Source organism: Musca vetustissima, unplaced genomic scaffold (genome assembly GCF_032173495.1).
Source record: "Musca vetustissima isolate MV318-11 ecotype Yass unplaced genomic scaffold, APGP_CSIRO_Mvet_v1 utg357622, whole genome shotgun sequence".
Lineage (NCBI taxonomy): Eukaryota > Metazoa > Arthropoda > Insecta > Diptera > Muscidae > Musca > Musca vetustissima.
Window position 1 is genome coordinate 2,778 of NW_026874085.1, and position 13,084 is coordinate 15,861.

General features: G+C 36.3%; 2 protein-coding genes across 2 annotated transcripts; both read right to left on the minus strand.

Annotated features, from left to right (window-relative positions):
• Window positions 1-250: 250 nt before the first annotated feature.
• Window positions 251-1,047, minus strand: LOC133330782 (uncharacterized; the record flags this gene model as incomplete). Its single annotated transcript, XM_061539193.1, has 1 exon — window positions 251-1,047. A coding segment is annotated over exon 1 (797 nt), but the record flags the coding sequence as incomplete, so codon positions are not given.
• A 171-nt stretch (window positions 1,048-1,218) lies between these two features.
• Window positions 1,219-8,949, minus strand: LOC133330771 (transcription factor SOX-9-like; the record flags this gene model as incomplete). Its single annotated transcript, XM_061539184.1, has 3 exons — window positions 1,219-1,983; window positions 2,049-2,229; window positions 8,803-8,949. Coding segments are annotated over 3 exons (1,093 nt in total), but the record flags the coding sequence as incomplete, so codon positions are not given.
• Between the last annotated feature and the right edge of the window lie 4,135 nt (window positions 8,950-13,084).

The following is a 13,084-nucleotide window of genomic DNA, read 5'->3' on the forward strand; positions in this document are numbered from 1 at the left end:
TAAATTTGTTTTTTTTTTCTTTGTCCCTTCATCATCAACAGGGCTAAGTAAATATTGTTTAAGAACTAATTAAATTGAATGCTGTTTTTTTTATACATTATACGAAGTGTTCCACTGCAGTAGCTGGTGATGATGCTGTTGTTGCTGCTGTGGATGATGCTGATGATGATGTTGTAGGTGTTGCTCTTGTGTATGGTGTGACAAAGTGTGAGACTGTTGTTGGTGTTGCATATTTCCATTGTGGCCATACAGGTTGGGGAAATCACTTTCATTACCATGATGTCCCATTGCTGGGCCGGCATCTGCCTCCGTGCTTAGTGTCGTTGACGTCGTCTCTGCTGCCACCATAGGTGATGATAAGACTCCCCCGGTAGTAGTTGTGGAGTGCATCTCTGCCGCCATGTAATAACAACTCATATTATCTGCTGCAGTGGCTGTGGTCGTCGTGGGTGATGTAGGTGAAAGCTTATGAGGCGACAGTGATGATGATGAACAGGATGCGGTCGAATTGCTTGACAATGTTGATGGTGTAGGTGGTAGACATAACTTTTTGGCAGCTGATGTATACTCCTCCAGCCCATGTGTGTCGGATGTGTTGTGTGCCATTTTTGTCGCATACATGAGAGATTTCGTAGAATTGCTTAAAGAAATTCCAGATGTTGCAGTGACAATACTCGCAGATGATGTTGGTGATGAGGTGGTTAAGGAGGGGGAGACCTGATGCATTGTGCCATTGATGTTTGTGACTGTGGCCACCGACTCAATGGGCATTATTTGATCCATAAAATATTGTTCGATGCTGGTTTCAACATCATCATTAGTGTGGCCAGCAGCAACTTCCGATGTTAGATCCGTTGTTGCAGAGGCGAATGGTGCCATATAATGTTGGGTATGGCCATTCATCTTGGGCATTCCCGTATGGAGAGCAGTGGTCTTTGAGTAGGGCGAGGAACATGATGTCCGCAAAGGAGAGTGTTCGGCTGTCGTTACTGCCGGTGGTGGTGGGGTAGTTATGTTGAAATAATTTAAAGGTTCAATGGTGTGCATCGTCGGAGATGAAGCACAATTTGTGTGACGATATACCGATGTATACCCAGCAGAACTACCAAGTTGTCCATAATTTTGAAATTCCATTGAATTATGTTGAATATGATTGTTGTTTGTTTGTTCCTGTTGCTGTTGTTGATTGCTATAAAATTGCAAAGCATAGGAGGAGGGTTAGGAATATTGATGACTGCCATCATGAATATCGACATTTATTGCTAGTGGAGCAACACCACCACCTCCACTATTAGCTACCGGCCCACCCAATGTATTATAAGGATAATCATCCAAGGATATAAATTCACGTCCTTCAATGTTAAGTAGCTGATATTCACTTAAACCGCCACCAGCACTGCCACCCACAACCTCGTAAACCTGTTGCTGCAAAAAATTTCTTGTTGCTTGACGTGGCTGATTGTGCAGTGGTGCCTGAGGACCTGTCAAACGTTGTTGTGTAGCGTTGCAATATGGTGTAGCTGGCGGTGTCAGTGGCTGGGAATCATTGGCCGAGGTGGCACAGGATAACAATGAACTAGTCGTGGAACCAGGTGAATCCAACGATTTGCTATAATCATAACGATTAAACATAAATTCCGCTGAAATTTCATCGGCGGCAGCATGTGCCGGTCCCATGAGACGACCTTGAGTCAACATTGAGGACACATTTTTACAGGAATTCTTTAATGTTCCATTAATATCCATTGCAGAAATGAAATGGGTTGTAGATTTGCCATTATCTGACATTGGTGACTGGTGGTGTTGATGATGGTGTTGTTGTTGTTGTTGCGGTGGTTGTTCACGGTTTCTTTGTTTGCCGTTGGCTTTGTTGCCATTCAAGCGATTTCCAGCTGTTGCCATGGTTTTGGATGACAAATGACTATTGGTTGTGGCCGTTGATGTTGATGCTGCTGCTCCGCCTGTTGTCGACAGTTGTTTGTTCTGACCATTTGATTTGGTTTCTGCTGGTGTTGTAGTTGTTCCTCCGGTAGAGCTATGGGTATGGCTCTTGTTGTGTATGCTTCCGTTTTTAGGCCATCCGTACTGCATTGCACTGCACTGGACGTGAGGGTACGTCCTTTTTTCCTTCGTGGCTGATATTTATAGTCCGGATGATCCTGCTTATGGGTTTTGCGTAATTTCTCTGCCACATCCATAAATGGTTGCTTGTCGGAGTCTTTAAGATTTCTGGAAAAAGAAAACCGAAGAAGAAGAAAAAAGAATAAATAAAAACAGAAAATGTAAATGTTAAAGAAAAGAAGCAGATGGAAGGGGAGGAATTGCATAATCTGTATTTACATAAAAAATGAAGAGTATTCAACCTTAAACAAGGAAGACCACCGTTAAGTGGACTGTAAACTTTTAAATCCTTTATTTCCTAGTAGACATTTAAAATACTAAATATCGAGCGAGACGTTTATATGGAGCTATGTCATAGGAAATTGCTGCCAGGAAAAGAAGTAAATTTGCTTTTAGTATAAAATATCTATGGACCTATATTTAAGATTTCTACCCAATGTTAATTCAAAATATTAAACTAAAGCCATCTCTATTAAAACAGCATCTCTGAATTCCGAAAAATAACGGAAATGATAATTGACATCGTACACCATAGTGTACACATCGTGATGCTTATGACAAGTTTATCATTAACAAAACCAGTGAGCGGAACAGTATATTCGGACGGGGCCGACCATACGATACCCTACACAACCACCACGGAACTCTAACATTCTGCGGATATTTTCCTTCCACTGACATATTTTCCGAATATTACCGATAATCAGTGCAGCCCTTCTAACTACTTGTCCAGTTTCCTTTCGCCGTGGGTTGTGTTGTGATTTTCGGCTTTCAATTGTAGCCTATAGTTCGTTTTCAGTCCATTCCATCCCAAATTTTGTACCTGATCATCACCGACAATTATAGGCGTTGTCCTTGACCATGCCTGGATCCTCATGGAAAATTTCAAAGCGATTAGCGCCATATTTCCGCCCTTTAGTGTGGTAACGGTTTACTTAATAATATATAAATATGTAAGCACTTGTAAATATGTAAGTGTAACTCCCACAACCGGGTACATAAGATAATATAATTGTTATCTATTTAAATGCACCCACTCCTCTTGGATATATTAAGAACTTCTTGGGTCTATTCCCTTCAAGAGTAAATATATACGCTTTAGAATACAAAATTTGTAATTTTCCACACAAAAGTCAGGGTCTATTTAAACCGCTTATTCTTTGGCCCGTTTCCGTTCTTCGTGTAAAAATTCGGGCCATAATTGCGGCCTCTGTAGCGACCCGAAAATCAGACAAAAATACAGTTTTTGGTCCATTTCATCCCCTAAATATTAAGCGATCTTTACCAAAAACAATAAGGGTCTTCATTGGTCTTCATTCGCGGCGTTACAAACTTTTGGGGCCGCACAAAGCTATAATTCCCTGACAACATAGTTGTGCAGGTTATAAATATATTAGGCAAGACCCTGAAAATGAGTAAAGCGGGTTTCTGATATGAAGCATAGAATTTCTGTCCATTTGTCAAAGGTGATGAGTCATATTCTATGCGTATGATTCCGAATCAAAGTAGCAATCGACCGTATGGATACTCGAAGTCGATCCAAATCAAAAGAAGGTTTTTCTTGAAGGAAACAATTCGAAGCAAATGGTGCACTTTTCCTTCGACAAATTTGGTAATGTGGCGACTTTTCCGCTTGAGCATCATAAGATGGAAAATTTTTCACTGGAGATATTTACGCACTAACCAAAGAATTCATGAAAGACTCCCTTCAGCTCATCTATGAAAGACTCCCTTCTGCTCATCTATGAAAGACTCCCTTCTGCTCGTCTATGAAAGACTCCCTTCAGGTTGTCTAGGAAACTCCCTTCAGCACGTCTGTCAAAGTCTCCATTCAGTCAATGAAAGGCACCTTTCAGTCCGTCTATGAGAAACTCCGATCATCTATGAAGGACTCCTTGCTTCAGCTCGTCTATGAACGACTCATTTCAGCTCATATTTAAAGACTCAGTTCGTCCATGAAAGACTACCTTCAGCTCGTCTATGGAGACTCCATTCAGATCGTCTATGAAAGACTCCCTTCAGCTCGTCTGTGAAAGACTCCCTTCAGCTCGTCTATGAAAGACTCCCTTCAGCTCGTCTGTGAAAGACTACCTTCATCTCGTCGATTGAAGACTATCTTCAGTCTTTCAGCTCGTCTGTGAAAGTCCCCCTTCAGTTCGACTATGAAAGGCTCCATTCAGCTCGTCTATGAAAGACTCCCTTCAGATCATATATTAAAACTCCTATCCTCTCCTTCATCTCGTCTAAAAAGATTCCCATAAAATCTTCTGAAATGATTCCCCTGAGCTTGCCTATAATTACCCCATACCCACAAGTGGGAATGATTATGAGATTTCCTTTCTCCACTTTCACTACGAAACCATTGTCACCAAAATTGCAGTTTAAGTGGCTTTAATGTCAAATTAATTTGTAATTTCTTGCAAAAGATTAATTCCACAGTTCATGACACTTTACCCGACACAGCAGGCTTCACTTGATCTAAGCATTTGATTTCGACGAAATAAATTATGTGTCTTCTGTGGAGTAAAATTTAAATTATTCTAAAATTGTTCATCCTACGACAATTGAAATTTTAAAATCCACCCACAGAACTAAAATTTCCCATTGATTTAAAAATTCGGAATATTTCAAACCTACATACGTCTCAACAGCCACCCACTTATTCAAAAGAAGAATTCAAAGATTTTTTTAACGTCATATATGTCTGAGGCGGCTGGCTTACACACGCAATTCCCTAGAATCATAACCAAGAATTTAATCAAAATAAAACAAAACGCTAGCTTATCAGTAACACAACGGTGATGAAGAAAAAAACTCAAACCAAAAACAAATGGAAACTAAAAAAAGAAATATTCATCCATCCATGACAATTCCAATGATTTGTCGTCGTTGTCGTCTCCACAGCAAAGGCATTAATCATAAAATTGTCTTTCCCTTATCAATGCCCAGCTACAAATGAACCATAAAATTTTTCTAGCCGTTTGTGTGTGTGTTTTTTTTTTTATATTTTATTATTTGCATTTTTATACCCTACACAACTATGTTGTCAGGGTATTATAGCTTTGTGCAGCCCCAAATGTTTGTAACGCCGCGAAATATTGGTCCTAGACCCACCTTTAAGTATACCGATCGTCATATCTCGACTAGCTGAGTCGATCTAGACATGTGTGTCCGTCCGTCCGTCCGTCTGTCCATTATAATTTGTAAACACGATACAGGCCACAGTTATGGACCAAACTTCACGAAATTTTGCATGTAGGATGGGTTCTGGCCAATGAAGACCCCTATTGTTTTTGGAAAAGATCGGTTAATATTTAGGGGATGAAATGGACCAAAAACATTATTTTTGTCGGTTTTTCTGGTCGCTCCAGAGGCCGCAATTATGGCCCAAACACCGCGAATTTTTGCATGGAGAAGGGGATCGGGCCAGAGAATAAGCATGCATGTTTTGATAAAGATCGGTCAATATTTAGCGGGTCAAATGGACCCTGACTTTTGTGTGAAAAATGACAAAATTTGTATTCTATGGCATATATATTTACTCCTGGAAAATGTAGACCCCAGGAGTTGAAAGCATATCCAAGAGGAGTGGTTTTCCTTTAAATTGATACCAAATATAGTGATGTATCTACTCAGATGTGGGAGTTACAGTCACATATTTACAGGTGCTTACGTATTCAGATATTATTTAGTAACCCATTACCACATTAGAGGGAGAAATATCGCGCTGATGGCTTTGAAATTTTTCATCAAGTTCCAGTTATGGTCAAGAACAACGCCTACAATTTTCGGTGATGATCAGATTAAAATTTTGAGATGAAATGGACCGAAAACATAATTTGTTGTGTGTTTTCGAGTAGAGTATAATCCGAAAATCTCAACACAACCCACCGTGAAGGTAATCTGGACAAGTAAATAGAAGGATTGTACTGAATATTCGAAAAAAGTAAGGAAGAGGTGTTGTTAACCTCTAATCGGACAAGAGGGGGCAAATATCACGAAATATTACTCAGACTCGGAATAAACATCCTCAGAAAGTTAGAGTTCGTGGTAGTTGTGTAGGGTATCGCATGGTCGGCCCCGTCCGACTATACTGCTCCGCTCACTGGTTTATATTTTATTCAATATGTTAAAATTAACAAAGACCTAAACAGCAAATAAACAAATAAAACAACTGATTTATTATACAACGAAAAACAAAACAAATAATTATTTGCGGTTTTATTGTTGGCATCAAAAGTTTTGAAGTGAAAAATGTTAATTAAATGTTATTACGAGCGGTTTTAGTTCAGAGAATGCAACAAAAAAATGATTGCAATAAAATATATATTAATATATTTATACCCTACACAACTATGTTGTCAGGGTATTATAGCTTTGTGCAGCCCCAAAAGTTTGTAACGCCGCGAAATATTGGTCCTAGACCCACCTTTAAGTATACCGATCGTCATATCTCGACTAGCTGAGTCGATCTAGACATGTGTGTCCGTCCGTCCGTCCGTCTGTCCATTATAATTTGTAAACACGATACAGGCCACAATTATGGACCAATCTTCACGAAATTTTGCATGTAGAATGGGTTCTGGCCAATGAAGACCCCTATTGTTTTTGGAAAAGATCGGTTAATATTTAGGGGATGAAATGGACCAAATACTAAATTTTTGTCGGTTTTTCTGGTCGCTCCAGAGGCCGCAATTATGGCCCGAACATCGTGAAATTTTACAAGGAGAAGGGGATTGGGGCAAAGAATAAGCATGCCTGTTTTGAAAAAGATAGGTCAATATTTAGCGGGTCAAATGGACCCTGACTTTTGTGTGAAAAATGACAAAATTTGTATTCTTTGGCGTATATATTTGCCCCTGAAGGACCTAGATCCAAAAATTTGATAGTATGTTAAAGAGGAGTGGTTGACCTTTAAATTGATACCAATTATGTGGTCGTAGGTACTCAGATGTGGGAGCTACACTTAAATATTTACAGGTGCTTAAATATTTACAGGTGACATTATTTAGTAACCCATAACCACACTAGAGGGCGGAAATATGGCGCTGATCGCTTTGAAAATTTCCATGAGATTTCAGTTATGGTCAAGGACAACGCCTACAACTTTCGGTGATGATCAGAAAATAATTTTGGGATGCAGTGGACCGAAAACTTAATTATATTTGTGATATTTTCGAGTCGATCTATAGATCACAAATGAAAGCTGAACATCACAACACAACCCACGGTGAAAGGAATCTGGACCCTAGCTATACTGATTACTCGTAATATTCGGAAAATATATCAGTGTAAGGAAGAGGTGCTGCTTACCTCTAATCGGGCAATAGAATGCAATTATCACGAAATATTGCACAGGCTCGGAATAAACATCCGCAGAAAGTTCGGTTTCGGTGGTAGTTGTGTAGGGTATCGTATGGTCGGCCCCGTCCGACTATACTGCTCCGCTCACTGGTTTTTAAATTCAATATGCAATGCAATATACAAGGGAGGGAAGGGGAAATATTTTTATGATAAGGTGTGTGGGTTCCGAGCGGAAGGGTGTAGTAATAGACATTATGCAGGGATTTTTTCTAGACATGCAGATGAGGAATATTTATAGATCTGCTGAGGGGAGTTCTATAGACGAGTTGAAGAGAGCCTTTCATAGACTAGCTGAAGCTGGGTGTTTTTCATAGACGTGCTGAAGCAGGGAGACTTTCCTAGACCAGCTGAAACAGGTAGTCTTTCATAGACGAGCTAAAACAGTTAGTTTTTCTTAGACGAGCTAAACTGGTAGTTTTTCATAGACGAGCTGAAGCTGGGAGTCTTTCACAGACGAGCTGAAGCTGGGAGTCTTTCATAGACGAGCTGAAGCAGGGAGTCTTTCATAAACTATCTGAAACAGGGAGTCTTTCCTAGACGAGGAGTCTTTCATTATAGATTGGATGCAGGGGGTATTTAATAGACGTGCCTAAGCATGGGGTCTTTCATAGACGAGCTGGAGGAAGTATTTCATAGACGAGGAAGGGAGTATTTATAGAGGAAGGGAATATTTAGAGTCGACTGAAAGGAATCTTTGTAAAGGAGCTGAAATAAGTCTTTTATAACAGAAAACCCCAATTTTCGATATTTTCAAGGTTGTAGGTGTATTTACCAACTAAATGGTCTATCAATTGGCATTCAAAGATTTTGGAGTCCTTGTCCTTGACATAACCCACATTTTTAACAGTCTAATTTTCCTCATGGAATGGTCCCTCCCCATTTTCAGTATTTTTACGCTTTTACGCGTTGATTCGTTTTTTCATTGAAGGGGCAGAACTATTTCCAATAGATTCATGTTTTGGTGTAGCCTGCATATGAATGTTCCGCTGCATTGTTAATGTTATAAGTTTTATATATTGAACGTTTGAACCGCAATAGTGGTCAGTGATTTGGAATTTGAAATTCCAGGTGAAGAAAAAATTGTTTTCATATGGCATTGGCATTGTTTTCAGACTTTTGGAAGGCACCCCCAATGGTGCAGAATTTAAAAAGTTCGACCGCTAGAATTTAACGTCGTTTATTCGTCCTTTATTTAACATTGTTAAATCTGAATAATAACAATCACTTGTTGTTGTACAATTGGGAGTATGTGCCATTAATGATTATATATGTATGCATGTTTGTGAATTTGCATATGTTTGTTTTTGTTTTACTTACTTCCATAATTTTCCCAGCGACTTGCTTAACTCCGAATTTTGCAAATGTGGATGCTGTTGAGACATAACACGTCTAGCCGCCTGGGCCCATACCATAAATGCGTTCATTGGCCGTTTGATATGTTCCTTCTTGCGATCCGAAGGTTGCCTTAAAAATAAAAAAAGAATTAAACCAAAATAAAAACAAAATGTTACAACCAGACAAATGTCTTAGGAACAATAAGAACAAAAAAGCAAAATAATACAACACTTGAGTTTTTTATTACTTCTTTAGAACTTTTTGTTTGTATGTATGTATATTTGTGTGTGTTTTTATTTGAGACAAATTATTTAAATTTTATATAAACAAGCATTATGAATGTAGAACGGTTGAGGGATACTAATGCCACTCAATGTGCCCTGACCGGAATGTTGGTAGACGATTTTTTTTCTATGAAATACGTAAACAGTTTACCTAGGACTTTATATTGCAATGCTCCACTTGTCCAGAATTTTGTTTTGCTATAATGTTTTTTTCAGAAGCAAGTAGTGGCTTTTTCTTTGAAATGAAGTAAACTTTTTACTTTTCGGGATTAGTACACCATTATAAAAGCTCTCATTAAATGCAAATAATTTGTTTTAATTTAAAAATTAGTTAAAAAGTTTAATTGTTTTTTAAATAACTCTTAAGGTGGAGTGGGACAGTAGTTAACATTTTAACACACAATAGCACAATAAATAATGGATACTGAAATTTCAAATCATTTAGTGGCATATATTACTTTCGTACGCCAGTTAGTCATTATACCCTCCATCATACCGTGGAAATATTAATCGATTTATAATTCAATTTGGATGAAATTTGGTACAGCTCATTTATTTGGCCCAAGGACCAACTCTATTGAAATTGATAAAAATTGGTTCAGATTTAGATATAGCTCCATATATATTTTCGTCCGACTTTATGACTATGGTGCACCAAAGTCCCTATATATCTTTCGATTTGCATAAAATTTTGCACAGCGTACTGAATTATGTCAGGATTGATGTGTGCAAAGTTACATGCAAATCGGTTCAGATTTTGATATAACTCTCATCAGGGACGTATGCAGGGGGGCGGCCCTGGGGGCCCGGGCCCCCCCCGAAATGAATTTTTTTCACAGTAAATTTATGTTTGCAACAGCGAATTTTTTCATTTTGTACTACCGGGAATCACATATTTAAGTTCACATATTTAAGTTCGCTTAATTTCACGTCAATGTTTCCTCGAAAAGGTGACTTCTGTAGTACATATGTGAAAAATATACCGCAAGTGGTGAAGGGTATCATATAGTCCGCCCGGTACTACTTTACTACTTTCTTTACTAATTTTAAAATGAAGAATGCATTAATTTTTGACTAAAAATGAGATATATACAATTCTGAAATTGAAGAATAAGTGCATGGGACAAAATAATACATAACTTGCAAATTTAGAGGCGCTTGCAATCTATAAAATACTAATATTGAATTTTCTTTGATCTGCATTTTTTTAAACTTCTATTTTGTAACGTTCATTATTAGGCGACCTCTACCTGTCGTTTGAATGTGTAAAATGAAATTCTATTTATCAGTTTATTGACATTTTTCTGATTTTCACTTTAGCCATCTTTATTAAGCATTGGAAAATTTGATTGGATTCAACTTTTCATGAGGTTTCATCTTTCCGATGAAAGATATGTTTCGTCCATTTTGTCACCAGGAAGTCTTAAGATAACATCTCCCTTGCCTTAAAACTAACTACAGTTTATTTCTAAAGTATTGTCAGTTTTTTAAGACAAAGTTTGTCTTTTCTAAAAATAAAAGAAATAAATCATCTATTTGCTTAGTTGCTCAGTAAGTGAATCATTATTATTTCTCATGAATTTTTAGTTGGTCGAATTCCTATTTTGCGTATATTTTTCTTTTTATCCCCAGCGCTGATATTTCCATATACCATGTATTTCTTCATGTATATGCATTAACATAAGAAACTGCAAATTCGCCGTCGTTAAATTTCATATTCTTCTTATTGATTTCTTCGTTTTGGGATAAATTCCTAAAGGTAAATATTGTTGTTATATTAGTTCTAAAATTGTTTCTTCTTCATTTGCCACTTCCTAATATGGTACAATTTATTGTTGCTTTGCCAGGTCTCCAGCATCTCCAGTATTGATGACACTCAAATTGTTGTTGTTTTCTCTGCGCTGCGTTTTTTCTTCAACTGCCTTTTGCATTTTTGTGATCGAACATACAGATCAGTATTCATCAACGATTGCGACATTCAGACCAAGGAAGAGCGTGAAACATTTCTAGCGAAGTCTTCTGTGTTTTGGTGTGATAAGTTTATATAAAAATCATAAAATTTATAGAAAAAACAGTGCTTAGAAAAATCCGTCATATCTGTCCTAAAGACAGAGTAAAGAAAGGAAAAACCATCAAATTTTTTTATATACAGTGTCAAATTGGAAACTTAAAATTATAAGGAAAAGTGTGAAAAACACAACATAATATTAAGGAAAAAAGGTAGAAATTCAGTCTAAAAAATAATTTATCTAAGATGCTTTTATGCAAATCAATGAATTAAAAAACAAAATAATTAGAATTTAAAAATTTATCATTCCTAAGTGAATGTAATATTTTTCTATTTGTCTTTGGTGAACATTTTTTTCTATTAACTGTGCTTTTAAATTGCTAAAAATTGTAAAAAAAAGAAACAAGTGAAATTACAACAATAACCAAACATTCAGTGTAATTTGCCGTTGGAGCCAGTGATAAAGCTATACACACATTATACATATTTACATTTTAAAAAAAATTCTACTTTTGTTAAGCTAATGATCATTGTGCATTCCATTTGAATATGTATGTTGTGTGTGTAGGTATATCCCTTGCGCCAACTGCAAACTCTCCACTGTTACACTGTTGGCTGATCGCAACATCTCTGTAGCTCACCGACGCAACATGTTTGATTCATACACAACTTAATCTTTACATCAAACTTTTGTATACAACACAACACAACATTTACATCTCTTAATCTTCAAACCAGCATTCAGCAGCATCATACCAGACTCTGAGAAAGTATACTTTCAACGAGGGAATCACAAGAGCGTACGTAAGTCAATGAACTCTTTGTTGTTTTGTTTTTGCAATTTTTATAAAACGAAGAATGATGATAAAGAGAAATAATAAAACTGTAATAATGGTGACCAGATTTGTGATAATTGTTGATGCATTGAAATAATGAAATATTTAATCTGTTAACTAAATGTTTAAATAAAAAAAAAACAAATGATATTATAAAAAAAGTAAAATTAAATAAAATTATAAATTGAATAAATTATACACAAAATTAAATTTTAATTGAAATAATTTAATTTTGTTCAACTAATATTATTGTATTTATTTATTTTTGAATATGGTCACCACTATTATTCGTTTTGTTATTAATGTGTTGTAATATGCATAAATTGATTTTTTTTTGGTACAAATATTTTATTTTATTGTTGTTGTTGAAACAGTGAGTGATGTGATGAACATTACAGAGATGTTTTAAGATGATTTTTTTTTTCATTATTTGATTTAATTTTATTTATTTATTATTTTTTTCTGTATTGCAAATTGATCATGCTATCATGCTATCATTTGAAAAACTTTAAATTTGGGTTTATTTATTTTTTTTTCATTTGTTTCTTTTAATTGATTTAAGATTAAATTTATGTTTAGTAATATTAATAATTTAAAAATTGAAGAGAAGCTATGTAAATTTATAGAGAATGTCAAGCCAAATTTCTCTTATATTTGAATTTAATTTAAATAAAATTAAGAACATGTATATTGAATAGAAGATCAATAACATCTGTTTGATTTCTCTTATTTAGACAAGGTTCATTGTTGTCAATGTAGGGGTTGCAACGCAGTACATACTTATCTCTGTAGGAACATTAGGTTGTTGCAACCAGGTTGGGAGGGCACATCATGCAACATAACATCAAGTTGCAATGCAACATTTTGAAAGACATCCGTTTCCTTTTTAGCTATTTCCTACCTTTCTCTACAAACTCTTAGCGTGAGAGAGAAATTCTTCTGTCTTCTTTCCTTTTCCTCTTTTTCATATTTGTTATCTTTTTCTGGTTTTTTTTTTAAACAAACATGCACGCAAATAAATGTATTTTATGTAGCTCGATGGTATTTTAGGAAACTTTGGTATTTCGAATCCCCCCTCCGACGAGATATAAGGCCGGATGCAAAGCGTGCATTACCATAATAGTTACTCCTTAAAA